Source organism: Trichosurus vulpecula, chromosome 5 (genome assembly GCF_011100635.1).
Source record: "Trichosurus vulpecula isolate mTriVul1 chromosome 5, mTriVul1.pri, whole genome shotgun sequence".
NCBI lineage: Eukaryota > Metazoa > Chordata > Mammalia > Diprotodontia > Phalangeridae > Trichosurus > Trichosurus vulpecula.
In genome coordinates, this window is record NC_050577.1 from 212358115 (window position 1) to 212378642 (window position 20528).

Genomic DNA, 20528 nt, shown 5'->3' on the forward strand with positions numbered 1-20528 from the left:
AAAGAACAAAAGGTCCTGAATATCAAGGGAATTAGTGAAAAGAAATTGTAGAGAAGGTGGCCTAGCGATACCACATGTTAAAGTGTATTATAAAGCAGCAGTCATCAAAACTACTCTAAGAAACAGAGTGGTGGATCAGTGGAATAGGTTAGGTACATAAGACACAGTAGTCAATGACTATAGTAATCTACTCTATGATATACCCAAAGAGTCCAGCTTCTGGGATAAGAACTCACTATTTAACAAAAACTGCTAGGAAAACTGGAAAACAGTACGGCAGAAACTAGGCATAGACCAATGTCTTACACCATATACCAAAATAAAGTCAAAATGGGTTCATGACTTAGATATAAAGGCTGATACTATAAGCAATTTGGGAGAGCAAGGAATAGTTTACCTTTCAGATTTATGGAGAAGGCAAGAATTCATGACCAAATAAGAAATAGAGAGTATTACAAAATGCAAAATGGATAATTTTGACTATGATAAATTGAAAAGCTTTGTACAAACAAAGCCAATGGAACCAAGATTAGGAGGGAAGCAGAAAATTGGGAAAGAGTTTTTACAAACAGTATCTCTAATGAAGGACTCATCTCTAAAATATACAGAAAACCGCGTCAAACTTATAAGAATGCAAGTCATTCCCCAACTGATAAATGGTCAAAGGATATGAACAGGCAGTTTTCAGAAGAAGAAATTAAAGAGATCTATACTCATATGAAAAAAATGCTCTAAATCACTACTAATTAGAGAAATGCAAATCAAAACAACTCTTAAGTACCATATCTCTCCTGTCAGACTGGCTAACATGATAAAACAGAAAAATGATAAATGCTGGAGAAGACGTGGGAAAATTGGAACACTATTTTATTGTTGGTGGAGTTGTGAACTGATCCGACCATTCTGGCAAGCAATTTGGAACTTTGCCCAAAGGGCTATAGACATGTGCATGCCCTTTAACCCAGCAATACCATTTCTAGGGCTTTATCCCAAAGATATCATACAAGTGGGAAAAGGACCCATATGTACAAACATATTTATAGAAGCTTTTTTGTGGTGGCAAAGAATTGGAAATCAAGAGGATAACCCTCAATTGGGGAATAACTAAACAAGTTGTGGTAAATGAATGTAATGGAATACTATTGTGCTATAAAAAATAACATCATACTAACCTGGAAAGACTTATATGATCTGATGCTGAGTGAGGAGAACATTATACACAATTACAGACAAACGGTATTCTATGATGACTAACTTTGATAGACTTGGCTCTTCTCAGCAATGACATGTTCTAAGACAGCTCCAAAAGACTCATGATGGGAAAAGCTATCTACAGCCAGAGAAAGAATTACAGTCTGAATGCAGATTGAAGAAAATTATTCACTCTTTTTTTTTTTGCTTCTGTTTCTTCTTTCTCATGGTTCATTCCATTGGCTATAATTCTTCTTTACAACTTGACTGTTGTGATAAATTTAACGTGATGGTTCATGTAGAACCTACATGGGATTACATGCCATCTTGGGGGTGTAGCAGGAGGAGAGAAAAGGAGGGAAAATCTGGAACTCAAAAATGTGGACCTGAGTGTTGTAAACTAAAAATAAAAAATAATTTAAAAAAAAGACTTGTTTCTATTCATAAAAGATTCATCTTATAAAGACCCCACATAGCCCTTAGCATTCAGTAAGATATTTCCTATGTAAACAATAGAAAAGTAAAGTATAGAAATGAGGCAAGTAGCCATTAGAATATAAACTCCCCATGAGTAGGGATTATTTCATTATTTGTACTTCTAATGCCAACGTGTAACACAATGTCTGGTACAAAGTAGGTACTTAATAACTTTAATTGGTAACCATACATTTTATCTTTCTTCTCATTCTCATTTCTCTCTTGTACCCTCCCTCTCAAAACAAAATAAAACAAAACAAACACTTGAACCTGTTAAATCAGATAAATCTCAAACTGGTCTAACAATCAAGATGAGAACAAAAATGGAAGCGAAAAAAAAGCAATTCTGTGTCCATCTCCCCACTCCTTCCCCCCACCTCCAATTAATGATAAAAATTAGTATCCAAGAATAAATAAGTTACAGTTCAATTATGAGTTAAAACAGAATCTACAAAAATATAAGATACTAAATAAATTGTTTGAAAATAATTACAAAATGAATGCAAAGAAAGCAACCAATATTGAAAGCCAAAGCACATAAAGCACAGAAATCAAAACTGCAAATGATTAGTATCAGTGGATTCATCATTGAAGCTTTGTTTCCTTGATAAATCATGCTATAGACAGGGTTTTGAATTACTGCTCTTTGGGCATTGCTTGCTTTTGGGCACATTACTACCTCTTTTTTGTGCGTGAGACACTTTGATACTATGAAAAAAGCAAGACCAAAATCTTTAAGCATTTACTCTAGAAGCAACTTTCTTTTTAAACATAGGAAGGCAAAGTTTACTTACTGAGGAGAGTCAAACAGCTTAGTGCTGCAGTCTGTAAGGTTGCATTTTCTGAATACTTTTCAACGGCTTTCACGATGACCTCATGAACCTCATTTAAAACCAGGATATTAAAGAAATTATCTAAAAACAAATTATAAGTTAAATCTACTTTAACAGAATTGTATATTTATATGTAAATTATTACATTTAAATCATAGGATGCTTATTCTTCTCCTTTTAAGGTCTTTACAACTAAGTAATATTTTTCTTAAAAATAGCTTAGCATGTTTCTATACATTTTTTGGTAAACTACTGAACATTTTCACCATTTAATTATCTAATTAACTATGCAATGAAACTTAGCAAGAGTAGAGTTTTTCCTTCGCTGCTCTTTTTCATAATCATAAAAAGTATAGCACCTCATTGTACATAGGACTGATACAGAATCCTCTATTAATAATAGGTCACATTTACATAGCACTTGATGGACCAAAAAGCACTTTAACAGAATTACAAAATTTCATAATTGGAAGGAATTTCAGTGTACTTCCTCTGTGGAAGGAAGTTCAATTTCTAGTTCAAGAATTCTTTATATAAAATAAAAGCTACTCCCCAATTGACAAATGATCTAAAATATGAACAACCAGTTTTTAGATGAAGTAATCAAAGCTTTCTATAGCCGTAGGAAAAAATGCTTTAATTCACTACTGATTGGAGAAATCCAAACTAAAACAATACTGAGGTACTATACCTTATACTTATCACAATGACTAATAGGACAGAAAGAGAATGACAAATGTTGTAGGAGATGGGGGGAAAATTAAGACGCTACTGTTGGTGGAGTTATGAACTGATTCAGCCATTACTTAGAGCAATTTGGAACTATGCCCAAATATTTTTAGCAATTCTTTTCTGATGGCAAAGTTGGAAACTGAGGGAATGCCCATCAACTGGGGAATGGCTCAACAATTTGTGGTACATGATTGTGATGAAATTCTATTTTGATATAAGAAATGATCAGCTAGATGCTCTCAGAAAAACCTGGAGAGTTACCTGAACTGATGCAAAGTGAAGTGAGAAGCACCAGGAGAACACTGTACACAGTAACAGCAATACTGTAAGATGATCAACTATGAATGACTGAGCTATTCTCAGCAATGCAATAATCCAAGACAACTCTGAAGGACCTACACTGAAAAATGCTGTCCATCACCAGAGAAAGAACTGATGGAGTCTGAATACAGATTGAAACATACTTTTTTTTTACTTTATTTTTCTTGGGTTTTTATTTTGGTCTATGGCTTCTTTTAGAACATGACTAATATGGAAATGTGTTTTGTATGACTACACATGCAAAACCTATATCAAATTGCTTGCCTTCTCAATGAGAGGAGTGGAGAGGGGGAAAATTTGGAACCCAATTTTAAAAACATGGACTCCTTCAGATCAAGGATTATCTTTCATATTTTTTATTTATATTCTCAGTTCTTAGCACAGTGCCTAGCACATGGTAACTGTTTAATGAAAGCTTACTGCTTTTGATCTGATAGAGCAGGGATATGATATGGTGAGATTTATAAGTTTAGGATAGTCTTTGACAGCTGACTGGAAGACAGACTGGCACAGAAGAGACCTGAGGCTGAGAGCCCAATTAGAATATTATTACAATATTCTAGAATTCAGGGGTGGGGAACCTGTAGCCTCAAGGTCACATGTGACCCTCCAGGTCCTCAAGTGTAGCCCTTTGAATGAATCCAAACTTCACAGAATAAATCCTTTTTTTAAGGGGATACATAAAAAACGGTGAAGGCCTAAACTAGAGGGGAGTCTGTGAGAGTGGAAAGAAGAAGATGTATGCAAGAAATTACAAGTTTTGGCAACAGGATACGTGGGGTGACTGCTCCAGTCAAAGGAATCAAGGATGACAACAGGGTTATGACTAAAAGGAAGGTGGTGCCCTCAACAGTAATAAGAAATTTCAGAGTGGTAAAGTTTGAGAGAAATGGTAATGAGTTATTTTGGACATGTTCAGTTTGAGATGCCAAAAGGAAAACCCATAAAAATGTCAAATTAGCAGCTGGTAATGTAGGACTAGAGCTCAGGAGAGAAACTAGTACTATTTATCTTTTGAAAGACAAATGGGTCTGGGAATCAGCGGTGTAAAAAGAAAAGAGAAGAGGATATAGAGCACAGTGTTGGGGGTTATTCATAGTTAGTAGGCAGGACATGGAAAAAGATCAAGCAAATGCATTTCAGTCAGACAGACTGAACAAAGAGAAATCAGTCAGAAAATCCTATACAGAGTATCCAGAGGGAGAATACGATTAAAAATTTCAAATGCTGCACAGGATCAAGAAGAGGTCATGAGATTTTTGCAGTAAAGAGAGTGGTTTGGAGAGAGTGGTTTCAGTTGAATGAAGAGGTAAGAAAACAGACTAAAGAGTTAAAAAAGAAAAAGAGAAAAGAAGAAGCAAAGGCACTGATTATGGACCCTTTTTCAAAGGGTCTGCTGAAAGGGCAAATGGACAAATGCAGGCAATAGCTGGCAAGTATAATAGTATCCAGTGAGGGTGTCTAAGAATTGGGGAGACATGGGAGAGATTGAAGATTAAAAGGAGGGAAGATGAAGGCCTGTCCATAAAATAAGCTGTTCCTAGACTATCTTCTCATGCACCTTCTGGGGAAAAGGGAAGATGCTAGCACAGAGTACTCATTGAAATAAGTTGGACTCCATCTTCTACCTAGTTAGAGGAAATCATAGAAATGAGGTAACAGATTATTTCAGTTTTCCCCAGAACAGAAAGATGTTCACTTTTATATTTCATTAAAATGCAAGAAAATATTCCATCATCCTAATAAAAATAGAAAATTCTTCTGGTCCTCAGAAAGTACACTCATTCTGACTCCAGGATAGCAGTCAATGTCTTTCTAGCATTATGTAGACCCTGTTGGAGTTTTTGTTTTGTTGGCATAACATTTGAGAATTCATGATCACCTCCAAAGTGTAACAAACATGGAAAAGGGTTTTGTATCTGGATAGAAAATTATTTATCACTGTTCATTTTAGGACCCCTGCAACCTGGTTACTTACCACTGAGATGTCAGTGTTTTAATATAAAATCTGGGTTATGGAGTCAGAGGCAAAAAGACTACAGTTCTGCATTATACAGATTTATTGAATAAATTTAAACACTTCTTCCTAAGAGTAATTTTTTGTTTTTATGATTTAGATTGTGAACTCCTTGAGGTTGCTGTTGTTTGACCAAGGTGAAGATGATTTTGAGAGAGGCTGAGCTGCCACTTTCACTGCTGCTAGGCTCAAACTGGATGTCCAAAACTGATCTCATTAGAAATATAAATTGGGACTAGGTGGTGAAGGGCTTGAATACCAAAGAGATTAGTGTATACTTGACCTCAGAGTTAACATAGAGCCATAGCAGTTTACCAAGTAGGTAGTTAAATGGTCAGATGGGCACTTTAGGAAAATCGATTTCACAGTTATGTGGAAGATATATTGAAATGAAGAGAGACTTCAGGCTGAGACACCAATTAGCAAGTTATTACTCAGTGACAGTGTTGGTAGCCATGCTGGTGGCAGCCCAACTCCTCTCAACAATACCTTCAACTTGGCCAAGCAACAGCAGCCCCAAAAGATGGGAGCCCAGATAATCATTGGGAATACATTTCTGCCCTTAAGGAGCTCACAATCTAACAGAGGAAACAACATGTAAAAAAAAGTTAAAAATGTGTTAAATAGCAAATAATTAATGGAAGAGAATTAAGAGGGATGAGGAAAGGCTTCCTGTAGAAGGCAGGATTTCAGTTGGAACTTGAAGAAAGTCAGGGAAGCAAGGAACTGAGCCTTGACTACTACTAGGCAATCCTGCTGCACCTCCCTAATCAACTCACTATCCCACTCTCCACTGCGACTCTTCCTAACCTTTTCATCCCTTCTCAAACCTCCCATGACCCCTGTTCCCCTTGCCTCATATTTTACAGAAAAAAAAATGAGGTCATTCTCCATGAATTCCCTCTTTCCCCCTCTCCTTTGTCTACCATCACTCAGATGTCTTCTGCCACTCTCTTCACCCGTCTCATCCTGGCCTTACGCCTTACCAAGGCTAACCTCACTACCTGTTCAAGTAATCCCATTGCTTCCTGTCTCCTCCAACAGACTGCCCTTTCTGTGAGCCCCAGTCTTTCATGTATTTTCAATCTCTCCCTGTCTACCAGCTCCTTTTCTACTGCCTACAAATATGCTCATGTCTCGCCTAGGCTGAAAAAACTTCACTTGATTCTTCTATCTCTGCTAATTATTGTTCTATTTCTCTTCCACCCTTTGCAGCTAAACTCTTTGAAAAGTCCTACTACTATAGGTGCCTCCACACTTTATTTCCTCTCACTCTCTTCTTAACCCCTTACAATCTGACTTCCAACTTTATTATTACACTGGACTTTCTCTCTCCAAAGTTAGTAATGATCTCTTATTTGCCAAATCCAATGGCCTTTTCTCAATCCTCATTCTTTTTAGCCTCTGTAGCATTTAGAACTATTGATCACCCTCTCCTCCGCAATACTCTCTTCTCTCTAGGTTTTCAGGAGATGGCTCTCTCTTGGTTTTCCTCCTACCTATCTAACCACTCCTTCTCTGTCTCCACTGCTAGATTCTCCTCTTGATCATGTCTTCTAATCACAGGTGTCCTTTGTCCTCTTCTCTTCTTGCTCTATATTACTTCATTTGGTGATCTGATCAGCACCCATGGATTTAATTACTATTTTTAAACTGATGATTCTCAAATCTACCTTTCCTACCCCAATCTCTCCCCTGACCTCCAATCTCATATCTCCACTACCTTTCAGACATCTCAATCTGTATGTCCAGTAGACGTCCTGAACTCAGTATCTCCAAAGCAGTACTTATTATATTTTCTCCTAAATCCTCCCTCTAACCCCTTCTACCTTCTCTATTGCTATGGAAGATAACACCATCCTCCCCATCCACCATTCAGGCTTGCAATCCTAGGAGTCATCTTGGATTTCTCATTATCTCTCAGCCCCTGTATACAAGCTGTTGTTGATTTTACCTTTGCAATATCTCCTTGAATGTTCTCTACTCTGACACTTCTACCACTCTAATGCTGGCTCTCATCACTTCCAGTCTTGATCGCTGAAATAAGCTGCTGGTGGGTCTGCCTGCACCAAGTCTCTTCCACTCCAGTCCCACTCAGTCACTAAAACACAGGTCTGATGATATTTCTGTCTCTGTCTCTATCTCTGTCTCTTTCTCTCTCTCTCTCTATCTCTCTCTCTCTCTGTCTCTCTCTCTCTCTCTCTCTCTCACACAACACACACACACACACACACACACCACCTCAATAAACTACAATGAATTCCCACTGACTCCAGGAGCAAATACAAAATGCTATTTTTTTGGCATTCAGAGCCCTTTATAACCTGGACCCCTCCTACCTTTCCGATCTTCTTATCTTTACTCTCTGACATGTACTCTTTGACCTGACCTGTGAGATGTGAGATTGGAGGTGGACTAGTGACACTGGCCTCCTACCTGTTCTACAAACAAGACACTCCATCTCTCACCTCTGGGAGTTTTATCTGGCTGTCCCCGCCATGACTGGAACACTCTCCCTCCTCTACTCTGACTACTAACTTCCCTGGTTTCTTTAAAGTCTCAACTAAAATCTCACCTTCTACAGGAAACCTTCCCTAACCATGATTAATTCCAGTGCTTTCTCTCTTTTAATTATTTCCTATTACACACACACACACACACACACACACACACACACACACACACGCACACACACATGTGAAGACTAGGAGGAAAAATATATTTGTATCAAATCCCTTAGCAAAATCTTTGGATGTTTAAAAAGAAACCCTTTTTGGGTTTCATCCATAAGAATCTTTTACATGTGGTTATTATAAACCAACAGTGAGGCAAGCACAGTGTTGATTACTACTGAAGTATACCATTACTACTGAAGCATACTTTTTTCTCTCAATCTATATCTTTTTCTTTTATTCTGGCTGCACTTTATCAGTTCAGGCAAAACCTTGTTCACTGTTAAGTAACTAAAATTCTGTCTTTTTGTAATCTTTTCTCTTTTTTAAATTTATTCTTCATAATCACTATAGTGAAAGATATAATTTTCCACTATTCTCAATTATTTTATTTAATATTTATCTTTTCTATCTATGTGGAATTTATTGTGGTATATGATGACAGATGCTGACCTAAAGTATTTTTCACAGCCAAAAGTAAATAAATAATTTAAGGCTATTGCAAGAGGAGATAAAGGCTTGAACTATGTGATGGCTTGTGGATGGACAAAAGGGGACAACTGTGAAAGATGCTGCAGAAATAGAAATGACAAGAGTTGACAACTGATTAAATATGAGATATGATTAAGTATAAGTGAGAGTAAGGAAACAAGGATGGCACCAAGATTGTGAGTCAGGCTGAGTGGAAGAATGGTGGTACCCTGGACAGTAACAGGGAAATTTAAAAGATGGGTGTATTTGGGAGGAGTGATGAGTTAGTTCTCTTTTGGACAGGTTGAGTTTTAGATGCCTACAGGACATTCAGTTTAAAATGTCCAGAAGATGATGTGATACGGGACTGAAGCTCAGGAGGGAGACAACAAAGCTCAGAAGGGCTGGATATATAGAATAGTACCAAACAAAAATATATATCTCCGTAAGAATGCATTCTAACATTTGGAATCCAGTAGTAAAAGCAAAAGTTATTATAAAGTAATGAAAATGATTCCTTAATGAACACATTGAAACTAAGGATGTTAATTCTGTGTTTTCTCTTTCAAAAACTGTCTTTTTCATTTAAAAAATATTTCCAGACTTTAATATGGTGCCCAGCACAAAGTACACACAATGTTTACTGACTAACGTTATTAAAATCTTTGTTCTTCGGTCATTTCAGTCTTCATGAACCCATTTGGGAGTTTCTTGGCAAAGATACCTGAGTGGTTTGCCATTTTCTTCTCCAGTTGAGGAAACTTAGGCAAACAGGTTTAAGTGACTTGCCCAGCAACACACAGGCTATTAAGTATCTGAGGCCAGATGTGAATTCAGTTCTTCCTGACTCTAGGCTTGGTGCTCTATCCACTGCACCATCTAGCTATCCAACTTTAATACTGCCACCATACAAAACATTGTAGAGTTTTCCATCTGGATATATTTTTAGAGTTAGCTTTTGAACCACAGAAAGTAGCTATAGTCTCATTACTTTGCAGTCAGGGATTGTTGTGTTTTCCTTACCAAAACAGATTAAAGAATCTTAGAACTGGAAGACTTTTCAGAGATCACCTAATTGGAAAAGAGAATTTAAATATTTGCCCTGGTCAGGCAGCTGGTGTCAGAAGCAGAACTAGAACCAGAACTCAGGTTTTCTGACTGTCCAGTATACTTTCTACTATAACCAGAAAAAAAATTTCAAAGAAAACCACTTAATCCTTTAAAAAAAAAAAGAAGAAGAAAAACAACTTGGCATGGAATGCTTTAAGGCTATTTACAAAATACCAGATTTGACTTTAAAATAAGATCTACCACCACTTTGGGTATTCAAAAGACAGAAGACCTCAAGGAAAGTCTTTAGCAATAATAACATCATTGGAAAAATTATATCACATTCTCCTTGACCACCTTGAAGGGGATAATTTCCAATATTTCTACAAAAATTCAATCATATTACTTGAGCCATATCTTCTATGAGTGATGAGATTATTCTAGTGCTACTTCTGAAATGTCAACATTTATAATATAACCAAAGAAGGTCTTTCAGTTTCCCAAAGAAAATAAATAAGAATACTTATGCCATGAGTCATCTTTGAAGAACAGAAAAGAGGAAAAGGATAAAATAATGAAACACTCAAAAGCATACTTACCTCATTTAACAGACTAAATGATTAACAGGATCACTGTTTTGAAATAAATACCTCTAGAAGGAAAATCTTCATCCCAAATTTGACTAGCTAGACCAAATCTTAGCTCAGGAGTCTTACATTTTATAGTACAGTGGCTAAAAATTGTTATTCTACTTGTAAACAGAATTACCAAGTGATAAAATTAAATAAAAACAACTCACCCAATGTAAGCCTATGTAACAAACAGCAACCAACTTCTTGAATTTTTTCACTGCTAGAGAACATTTTCATTGCTTCTACCACAATATTGTAACATCTGACATTTCCACTCATTAGGACTTCAACATTACTGCCTAAATCAAAATCACAATGCATTAATATGGGGACATTTTCCCTTATGTACACACTTATCCAAGGCTTGCGAATTTTCAATACTGATTGTCATGATACAGTACTCTATTGACTAATGTAATTAATAATGCTACATTAATAAGCACATTAATTGTATATAAATTATGACTGCTCTCATAAGGATTATACTTAACCTTAAAGAAAAATAACTACCCCAAACTTCCTGTATAAAACATGAATGAATACATTAGCATGATGAAGTTAAGGTGTGGGTTCAAAGATCTACCTAGACTAACCTTTGATTACAGAGATGAGGAAATTAAGGCCAAGAGATTAGGGGACTACCTCAACATCGTAAATATAGTGACAGTCAGAGTGAGAAACTTGGGTCTTCTGACTCCAGATTCACCACTCTTTCCCCTCAACAGTGTTGCCTTCTAATGAACAATGACGAAGAGGAGCAAGATTTGTCAGAAGGCTAGACAGGGATTAAGGGTGTAAACTACTTTTAGAGCATGATAAAGCTGGTAAGAGCTACTGAGATAACTATTTTTAATAAAATTTAGCTCTCAAATGAAATGTAGAAAGCTATAATGACAACACTAAATAAAACTTTCCTCAAAAAAAAGGACATGGAGATTTTAACAAATGTTAAGGGGAACCATTTTTTAAAAATGAGAATGTAACTTAGAAAATAAGGAGATAACTGCCAAAAATCAGAAATAAAATAGTTAAAATGTTAAAATTAAAATGGTTAAAAATTCTGGTTTCCAAGAGTTATCTTCTTTGACCTTTGCATTACAAATTAAGCCATTTTAATTCTTGTGTTATGCAAAATGTGGGTGTGACACAATGCCTAAGACTTTAAGCAATAGGAAGTCCAACATAACTAGAGACAAAGGAAACCAAAAGCTTGAAGACACTGAGTAATTTATAATCTTCAGAAGTATGGTCATTTCCTATCATTATTCAGCCAGCTCTACTTTTAAGTATTTAATTTCCTATGGATGAGAAATCAAAAAGCAAAGCTGGGAAATCTACAATACTATTTTCACTTAAAAAACAGTTTTGTTTTTTTTCGGTGGAGCCAAGATGGTGGCTGGAAAGCAGGGATTTGCCTAGGGCTCTCCCCCAGGACCCTCCAAACACCTATAAAAAATGGCTCTGAACAAATTCTAGAACTGCAGAACCCATGAAATAGCAGAGAGAAGCAGGGCTCCAGCCCAGGACAGCCTGGATGGTCACTGGGTAAGGTCTACTGCACGGAGCTGGAAGCGAATGGAGCAGAGCCCAGTGTGGACTGTGCTTGGACCAACCAGACCAGGAGCGGGGTGGAACAGGTCACAGGGCCCTGAATCATTGAGCTGTGGCAGTTACCAGACTTCTCAACCCACAAACACCAAAGACAACAGAGAAGGTTAGTGGGAAAAAACTACAGGGGCAGAGTGAAAGGAGGTCACGGTTTGGCCACCGGCCTGTGGGCAGAGGAGGTGGTACAGCTACAGAACTACAGCTGCAATTGCTTCTGGCCCCAAGCCAACCTGATGGGAGGACTTAAGTAGTGGATCAGGGCAGGAGTGCAGAGCCTGCTCAGATCTGGGTGGCGGTCTAGGTTGGTGGTTCTTGGGGTAGGTGGAACACTGGTGTGACAGAGCTTGCTGTGTAGAAAAAGCTCTGAAAACAACAGTGCAGCTCCTCAAAGTTGGGACAAAGTAATCTCTTCTCTACAAGCAGTCATCCCCCAACGAAAAACTCAAGGGTCAAGTACTTGGCTGGGAACGTGGCCAGGCAATGAAAATGGAATCAAATTTGGACTCAGACTTTGGAATCTTTCTTTGGTGACAAAGAAAACCAAAACATACAGCTAGAAGAAGTCAACGAAGTCAAAAAACCTACATCAGAAGCCTCCAAGAAAAACATGAATTGGTCTCAGGCCATGGAAGAGCTCAAAAAGGATTTGGAAAAGCAAGTGAGAGGAGTAGAGGAAAAATTGGGAAGAGAAATGAGAGTGATGAAAGAAAACCATGAAAAACAAATCAATGACTGGCTAAAGGAGGCCCAAAAAAATACTAAAGAAAATAACACTTTAAAGATAGTCTAACTCGAATGGCACAAGAGCTCCAAAAAGCCAATGAGGAGAAGAATGCCTTGAAAGGCAGAGTTAGACAAATGGAAAAGGAGGTCCAAAAGACCACTGAAGAAAATACTACCTTAAAAATTAGATTGGAGCAAGTGGAAGCTAGTGACTTTATGAGAAATCAAGATATTATAAAACAGAACCAAAGGAATGAAAAAAATGGAAGACAATGTGAAATATCTCATTAGAAAAACCACTGACCTAGAAAATAGATCCAAGAGAGATAATTTAAAAATTAGTGGACTCCCTGAAAGCCATGATCAAAAAAAGAGCTTAGATATCATCGTTCAAGAAATTATCAAGGAGAACTGCCCTGATATTCTAGAGTCAGAGGGTAAAACAGAAATTGAAACAATCCACCAATCACCTCCTCAAATAGATCCCGAAAAGAAGACTCCTAGGAACATGGTTGCCAAATTCCAGAACTCCCAGATCAAGGAGAAGATACTGCAAGGAGCCAGAAAGATACAATTTGAGTATTGTAGAAACACTATCAGGATACCACAAGATCTAGCAGCTCCTACATTAAGGGATCGAAGGGCTTGGAATATGACATTCCGCAGGTCAATGGAGCTAGGATTAAAATGAAGAATCACCTACTCAGCAAAACTGAGTATCATGCTCCAAGGCAAAATATGGATTTTCAATAAAATAGAGAACTTTCAAGATTTCTCACTGAAAAGACCAGAGCTGAATAGAAAATTTGACTTTCAAACACAAGAATCAAGAGAAACATGAAAAGGTAAACAAGAAAGAGAAATCATAAGGGACTTACTAAAGTTGAACTGTTTTGTTTACATTCCTACATGGAAAGATGATGTGTATAATTCATAAGGCCTCAGTATTAGGGTAGCTGAAGGGAATACATGTGTGTGTGTGTGTGTGTGTATAGACAGAAGGCACAGGGTGAGTTGAATATGAAGGGATGATATCAAAAGAAATAAAATCAAATTAAGGAATGAGAGAGGAATATATTGAGAGGGAGAAAGGGAGCGATAGAATAGGGTAAATTATCTCACATAAAAGTGGCAAGAAAAAGCAGTTCATTGGAAGGGAAGAGGGGGCAAGAGAGGGGGAATGAGTGAATCTTGCTGTCATCAGATATTACCTGAGGATGGAATAACATACACACTCATTTGGGTATCTTACCCCACTGTCTGCTCAAGCCTGGTCAGTGCTTACATGGCCCATGCTGGGCTGCACTCCACTCCCAACATGGTGCAGCAGACCCTTCCCAGCAACCATCCAGGCCATTTTGGGCTGGAGACTTGTTTCACTCTGTCATTTTGTGGGTTCTATAGCTCTAGAATTTGCTTAGAGTCAATTTTTACAGATGTTTGTAGGGATTTGGGGGAGAGCTCAAGCAAGTCACTGCTTTTACTCCACCATCTTGGTCCACTCCCCACTAGGTGGATTTTCATTTGAAAATAATATTTAATAAATTTATCAAAGTAAATTTACTTTTTTTACTTCTTAAAGTAAAAACTATTGTACTCTGATTTACTAAAGTTCAAAGTCCACTTTTGCCCTACATGATTATTAATGCTAACTCCCACATCTCCAGAATTTATTGATGAAGCCATACCCACCACATTTACATATAATGTGTATGTATACATGAATATTTATACTATAAATAATTAAAATACTATATATCTTCTGCTACAGTTCTAATCTTCTACCTTGTCATATAATGGAGGTAAGCCCTGGATTCTTGAAGATTATAATAGTGAAGTACAAGCTCTGGTATGTTCTACCACTTATCAACATGCTTTGTAACATGGTTTTACAACAATCCCTGTTGGCTAAGCCACAGCCTACTTAGTTTTGAAAAGAATAATAAATGGAATGCTAGTCACCAGTTAATAATTTTTTTTATCCATAGCAGCTTAAGAAGACTTCTACTAAGGTATAGCTTTTAAAGCCCTACAGTACTGGGCCCAACCTATCTTTCCATATTTACTTGGCATTACTCCCCTTTCCACACAATAGGATCTAGACAAACAAGCCTTCTCTCTGCTCCTCACTCACAATAATTCATGTCTGATATCAGTGCCTTTGCACCGACCATCCAATCTGCTTGGAATGTGTACTCCCTCTTTACCTTTACCTCATAGAGTTCATTCTCTCTTCCTTTAAGATGCAGCTCAGACACACCCCTTTTCAAGAAGCCTTTCCTGATCCCCCCAATTATTAGTAACCTCCCTCCTAAACTACTTATTTATTTGTACTTAGCTACTATTTATATCTACCTACCTATCTCTATACGTGTATATATGTATATTTATTAACTTTCTATGTTTACTTGCTGTCTCACCCATTAGGATTTAAATTTGTTACAAGTAGAATTATTTCATTCTTTATACTTCTGGCTACTGCTATGTGCTGGCATATTGTAAGTGCTTACTAAGTACTTGTTACTGAGTATAAAAGGATTGTTTTCTTCTTCAATGGAAAAATGAAATTATGGATCAGTGAAATATTCATATATTAGTAGTATTTGCAGGTTGCATTGAAAAATGCCAATGAACTCAAGGTTTTCTGTCGTGGGAGGAAAAAAAAAGTCTGGTTTATTCCAAAAGACAAGGATACATGTAGACCAAGACTATATTACCAATGCTAATTTGGACACAAAAAGTGATGTAAACAGGAAAAGGAGGTGAGCTAGTAGTGTATTGATAGCAAGGGTAACAAAACATACAAAATGCTTTGACTGAACATACAATGTTAAAAGATCTAAAAAGGAGGCCTCCAATGTAACCAGTTAAACTCCTACAAAAAAAATAGATGGAAAGACACAGAGAGGAACTGTACGCAAAAAAAGGCATTTATGAGTTGTGATTAGCAGTAATAGAGGAAGCATATGTGTATATACATATATATGAATATATATACATATACACACATATATATGGACACACACATGTGTTTGTATATACATATATGTGTATATGCATATATACACATATATATATATATAAAACAAAAACTCATAACCTCACTAAAATACAAGTGCTACAAAAAATGGAAAATATTAATGGTAACTTACAGAAATTAGTGATATATAAACTGATTGAGAACTAAGATATGAAATCACCCTATTCACTAAACTTGACTTCGTGGCCCATAAGCCAAATTCACTCATTCTTCACAGCCTTCTTTCAAGAAAAGTGACATTCAATTTCAAAGTTTCAGAAAACTATCTTATTTTAATATTAACAATAGTTGATTTCTTTCCTGACATCATTCCATTTAGATGTCTAATTTATAAACTATCTTCAAAAAAGTTCTTGGAAAAAGATTTTTTAGTTTACAGTGATTCAAGTGGATAATGACAATTTTACTTGTAGATACTTACATGGGAGTGCTAGGGAATGTAAACTATGTAGAACATGAAGAACAACTTCCTCTTCGTGATTAAATCTTTTTAATGCATTCAGCAAGAACATATAATCCTTATTCTCAATAAATTCAGTCAGCTGCTCTTCTGAAACTAAATTGGAAGGAAAATATAAACTTTAAGGATTATATAAAAGCATGAATTATTCAATGATTTTGTATAGTTAGAAAAATAAAAATATTTCTGAACTAATCCCTTAAAATCAAAAGTTTTTCTTTACACAAAACTAAGCCAAGAAAAATGAAAACAAAAACAAAACATTGTGACCAAATTTATTTGTGTTACTGTCCAAAAATCAAAACATGCTATTGAATAAGTGGTTAATAGAATAAAGGATTTTGAATTTAAGCAAAGAGGTATTTTCAATTAAAATTTTACATGTCATGAACAAAGAGAGTATGTTAGAAGGCAGATTGGAAAGTGAGTGAATTACTTTAAAGAAAAGTGGAGTTCCTCAAGGCAGCCCAACTATCCAAAATACATTTAGTTAACACAACAAATGGCAAGAAAGTGAGGCTTTGTCATACAACTTTTTCTTAAAGGATACCAAAAGACATTAAAAAATGTCAACAATAATTTTGATAATTAAGCCCTTTGATTTTCAAATATTTGAAGTAAATAATGGCTTTTTTAAACCAAAATATGGTTTAAAAATGGGAGTTTATGCAATATAATGCAGGAATATCAAAAAAGACATTTTCACATTAATATTTAAAATGAGAAAATGTGGTAGGCATTATTCATGTATTTATATGTAATCCTGATGATAACTTCTCTTTAAATCAGTATCAACATGTTCACATAATCAGTAAGTAATAAGAAAGGTAAACAATGGTAAGTGTTGAAAGCTACAGTAGTGTCAGTGTCCTACAAAAAAAAAAGGCCAAGTCTTTTTCCTAAGAGTCAATTCATTACTTTCTCTTGAGAAAGTAAAGTAAGAGATGCTTAGAACAGTAAGAAGTTACTTACCAAGAACCACACAACAAAAATATGTCAAAAGCAAAATTCCAAGGTCTTCCTGGCTTGAAGGCCAGCTCTCTAACCATTCCACAAGTAAAATAGGTTTTCTTAACTGCAAATTTAATCTTTTTAAAACATTATTTTAAGAAAGATAAAATGCAGAGTAAAGAAGACTGTGAAGAAAACTGGTTAAGGCAAGGTGGCAGAGTAGATTCAACATTCTGGACTAACTCATCCAACACTTCCCTCCAAAAACTTTAAAATAATGCAACAAATCAAATTCTGGGCAGGACAGCCAGCAAAAGGCAAAAGTGAGACATTTTTCCTGTCAAAAAAAACTTAGGAGGTCAGAAGGAGATATCCATTTCATTGGAGTCAGGACAAGGCAAGTCGGGGCTAGGCCACACGTGGCAGGAATAACAGCAGCGACGATTTCAGAAACTTAGCGAGAAAGTAATTATGAGGGAACACTGTACTGGCACTTGGCATAAGACAGGGCACTACTTATTAATTCCAGTGCTCATACCCAGTATCAGTTGGCAGCTCCAGGACAAAGAGGAGTGCTAGCACTTACAGTGCAAAAGAAGCAGAGCCCATACCAGGAGGCCAGTGACCACACTTCTCCTATAACACCACCATGGAAGAACCGCAAACTTAAAGACTCCTGGGACTAACTGAAAAGAGCAGTGTGAAAAAGTTATAAGCTTAGGACAGTGCCCTGTACCCCTAAGGTACATAAAGAACTTTAACATAAAGTTCAAAATCAAGAAATAGGATGGAAAAATGAGTAAACAACCAAAAAGAAAAAAGAATCTGACCACAAAAATGTACTATGGTGACAGGAAAGATCAAGATACAAACTCACAAAAAGACAACAACGTGAAAACAGCTACAAGCAATGCCTCAAAGGAAAAAATGCAGAAAGGACACAAGCCATAAGAGAATTCCAGGAAGAGCTAAAGATAGAGAAAAAAAGGGGGTGAGGGGGGGCTTTAAAAATCAGATGACACAACATGACTAATGTGGAAATATGTTTAATATGATTGTACATGTATAACCTATATCAGATTGCTTGCTGTCTTGTGCAGGGAGGAGGGGAGGGAACAAGGAAGGGAGGAAAAACTTGGCACTCAAAATCTTATAAAAGTGAATGTTGAAAACTATCTTTACATGTAATTGGAAAAAGTAAAATACTATTAAGTGGAAAAAAATAAAATAAATAAGCCTGGGGCTTAGCACCTAGTAAGGCTCTATCAAAGACAATCATTTTAAAACAGTAAGAAAGTCCCAACTTAATTGATATTACAGAGTGGTAGGGGAAAACTTGGGAAAATAAATGAGAAATGCAAGAAAATTACAAAAAGAGAATAGCTTGGTAAAAGAAGTACACAATTTGCAAAAGAAAAGAACACACAATTGGTCAAATGGTAAAAGCACAAAACTTCACTGATAAAAAGAAATCTTTAAAAGGCAGAAATGGCCAAGTGGAAAGAGGTACAAAAGCTCATCGAAGAAAATATTTTCTAAAAAAGGAGAGTTAAGCAAGTAAAGAAAATAATTTCTTAAAAAGTAAAATGAAGCAAGTGACTCTATGAAAGATTAAGAAACAATAAAACAGTTAAAAAAACACAAAATAGAAGAAACTGTGAAATACCTTGTCAGAAAAACAACTGACCTGGAAAACAGATCTAGGAGAGATAATTGGAAAATTAGTGGTGAAACAAGCAAAACCCAACACCAGGACCCTCCACATTCCTTAGCACAGCCAAGGGACCTGGCAGACTCTAGTTCCGAGAACTGCCACATGCTCCATTGGAGTCTCATGCAAACAAGCATCCTCCATCATGACGAAAAAGCAGGCCAGACCTTCACATAACTTCAGTATAGCCCCAGAAAAACAGGTATCCTCTGGTGGCTGTAGACCTCCATGTACTTCAGTGGAGCCATGGGGAAAAGCAGAAACACTCCAGCCAGCTTCAGCACATGGCAGACACCACCACTAAGACCCTGGGCTCAGTATCTTGCTACTGTTTGTCCTTCATTCTTGAAGGGGACCATGACATCAGGGATGTGATGCCATGACATGCAAGTGAATCGGATTTAAGTGAGGGAGGGCTGTGCAAAGTCACTAGCTTCACTTTTTCCTCCAGAGCCATCTGGGTCCAGTGGCCAGACGTGGATCAGGACAACTGGAGATGGCCCAGGATGCAGTGGGAGACCCTGGCCTTTTCAAGCTAAGGTCTTTAACAGGTCTGTTAGGTTGAGACAGCATTCATTCAGTGATTAAGGCTTTAAAAATGAGGCAAAGCATGGCCTCTTTAAAAAAAATTGAGAGAAAGAGAGAAATAAATAGATCTCAGAGGGGAAGACCCTCAGAGTTTCTGGCCAAACCAGAAAAAAAATTGTTATTTATATTCATTCTGAGACAATCAGGGCCCAAAAAGAGACCAAATAGGGCATGGTCAGGGGCAAGAGTGACTGGGGTTAAGGCTGGTCTTTAGGAATGAAAAAGAAAAACAAAAAAAAAAGTTTCAGAGACTAAAATTTACAATCTCTTTGGGCAAGACACCAGCAGGTAAGGGTGTGATACCCTATGTGGAGAGAGAAGAAAGGAAAGAAAGGAAAGAAAGGAAAGAAAAGAAAGGAAAGAAAGGAAAGAAAGGAAAGAAAGGAAAGAAAGGAAGAAAGAGAGAAAGAGAGGAAAGAAAGAAAGAAAGAGAGAGAGAGAGAGAGAGAGAGAGAAAGCCATGTTACCTAACTGACTGCTTGGTGCTTCGTAGGCTGCTCCTACTCTACTTACACAGACATCCTCCAGCTGCTGTAAACCTCTATGTGCTTCAGTGGAGCCAAGCGAGAATGCAGAAACACCCCACAATGCCTCAACACATAGTAGATACCACTGCTAGGACCTCGGCTCAGCACCAGGTAAGCTGCCAGACCCTTATGGCCTCCAGCACCACCAGCCAATCCCAATACCACCTCAACAGCACAGTACCAGACACAAAGATTCCCTTGGGGGACTCAGGGAAACACCAGGTAAACAGCCAGAGCCCGCAGCTACTGACACAAGAAACCTAAGACAGCGTCCCTTCCATCCTGGGAGCAGAGCTCAAATTGAAAACAAAGGAAAAAGGATAAAAAAAGATGAGCAAAAAACAACAAAAAGAATCTGACCGTAATTATTATGGTGACAAAGAAGACCAACACACAAACTCAAAAGAGGACAATAATATCAAAACACCTATAGACAAAACCCCGGAGAAAAAAAGGAAGTGGTTTCAAGCCCAGAAAGAAACTCACGGAAGAGCTTAAAAGGGAGCTTAAAAGTCATATAAAAC

At 37.0% G+C, this 20528-nt stretch overlaps 1 protein-coding gene across 1 annotated transcript in view; it reads right to left on the reverse strand.

Moving 5' to 3' along the window:
• Positions 1-20528, reverse strand: part of LRRK2 (leucine rich repeat kinase 2) — a 232096-nt gene that overhangs the window by 182918 nt on the left and 28650 nt on the right. The window contains exons 6-8 of the mRNA XM_036759572.1: positions 16189-16323; positions 10564-10695; positions 2463-2582 (exon numbers count right to left, since the gene is read on the reverse strand). Of these exons, the coding sequence (XP_036615467.1) occupies positions 2463-2582; positions 10564-10695; positions 16189-16323 (387 nt within the window). The remainder of the gene's footprint in view (positions 1-2462; positions 2583-10563; positions 10696-16188; positions 16324-20528) is intronic.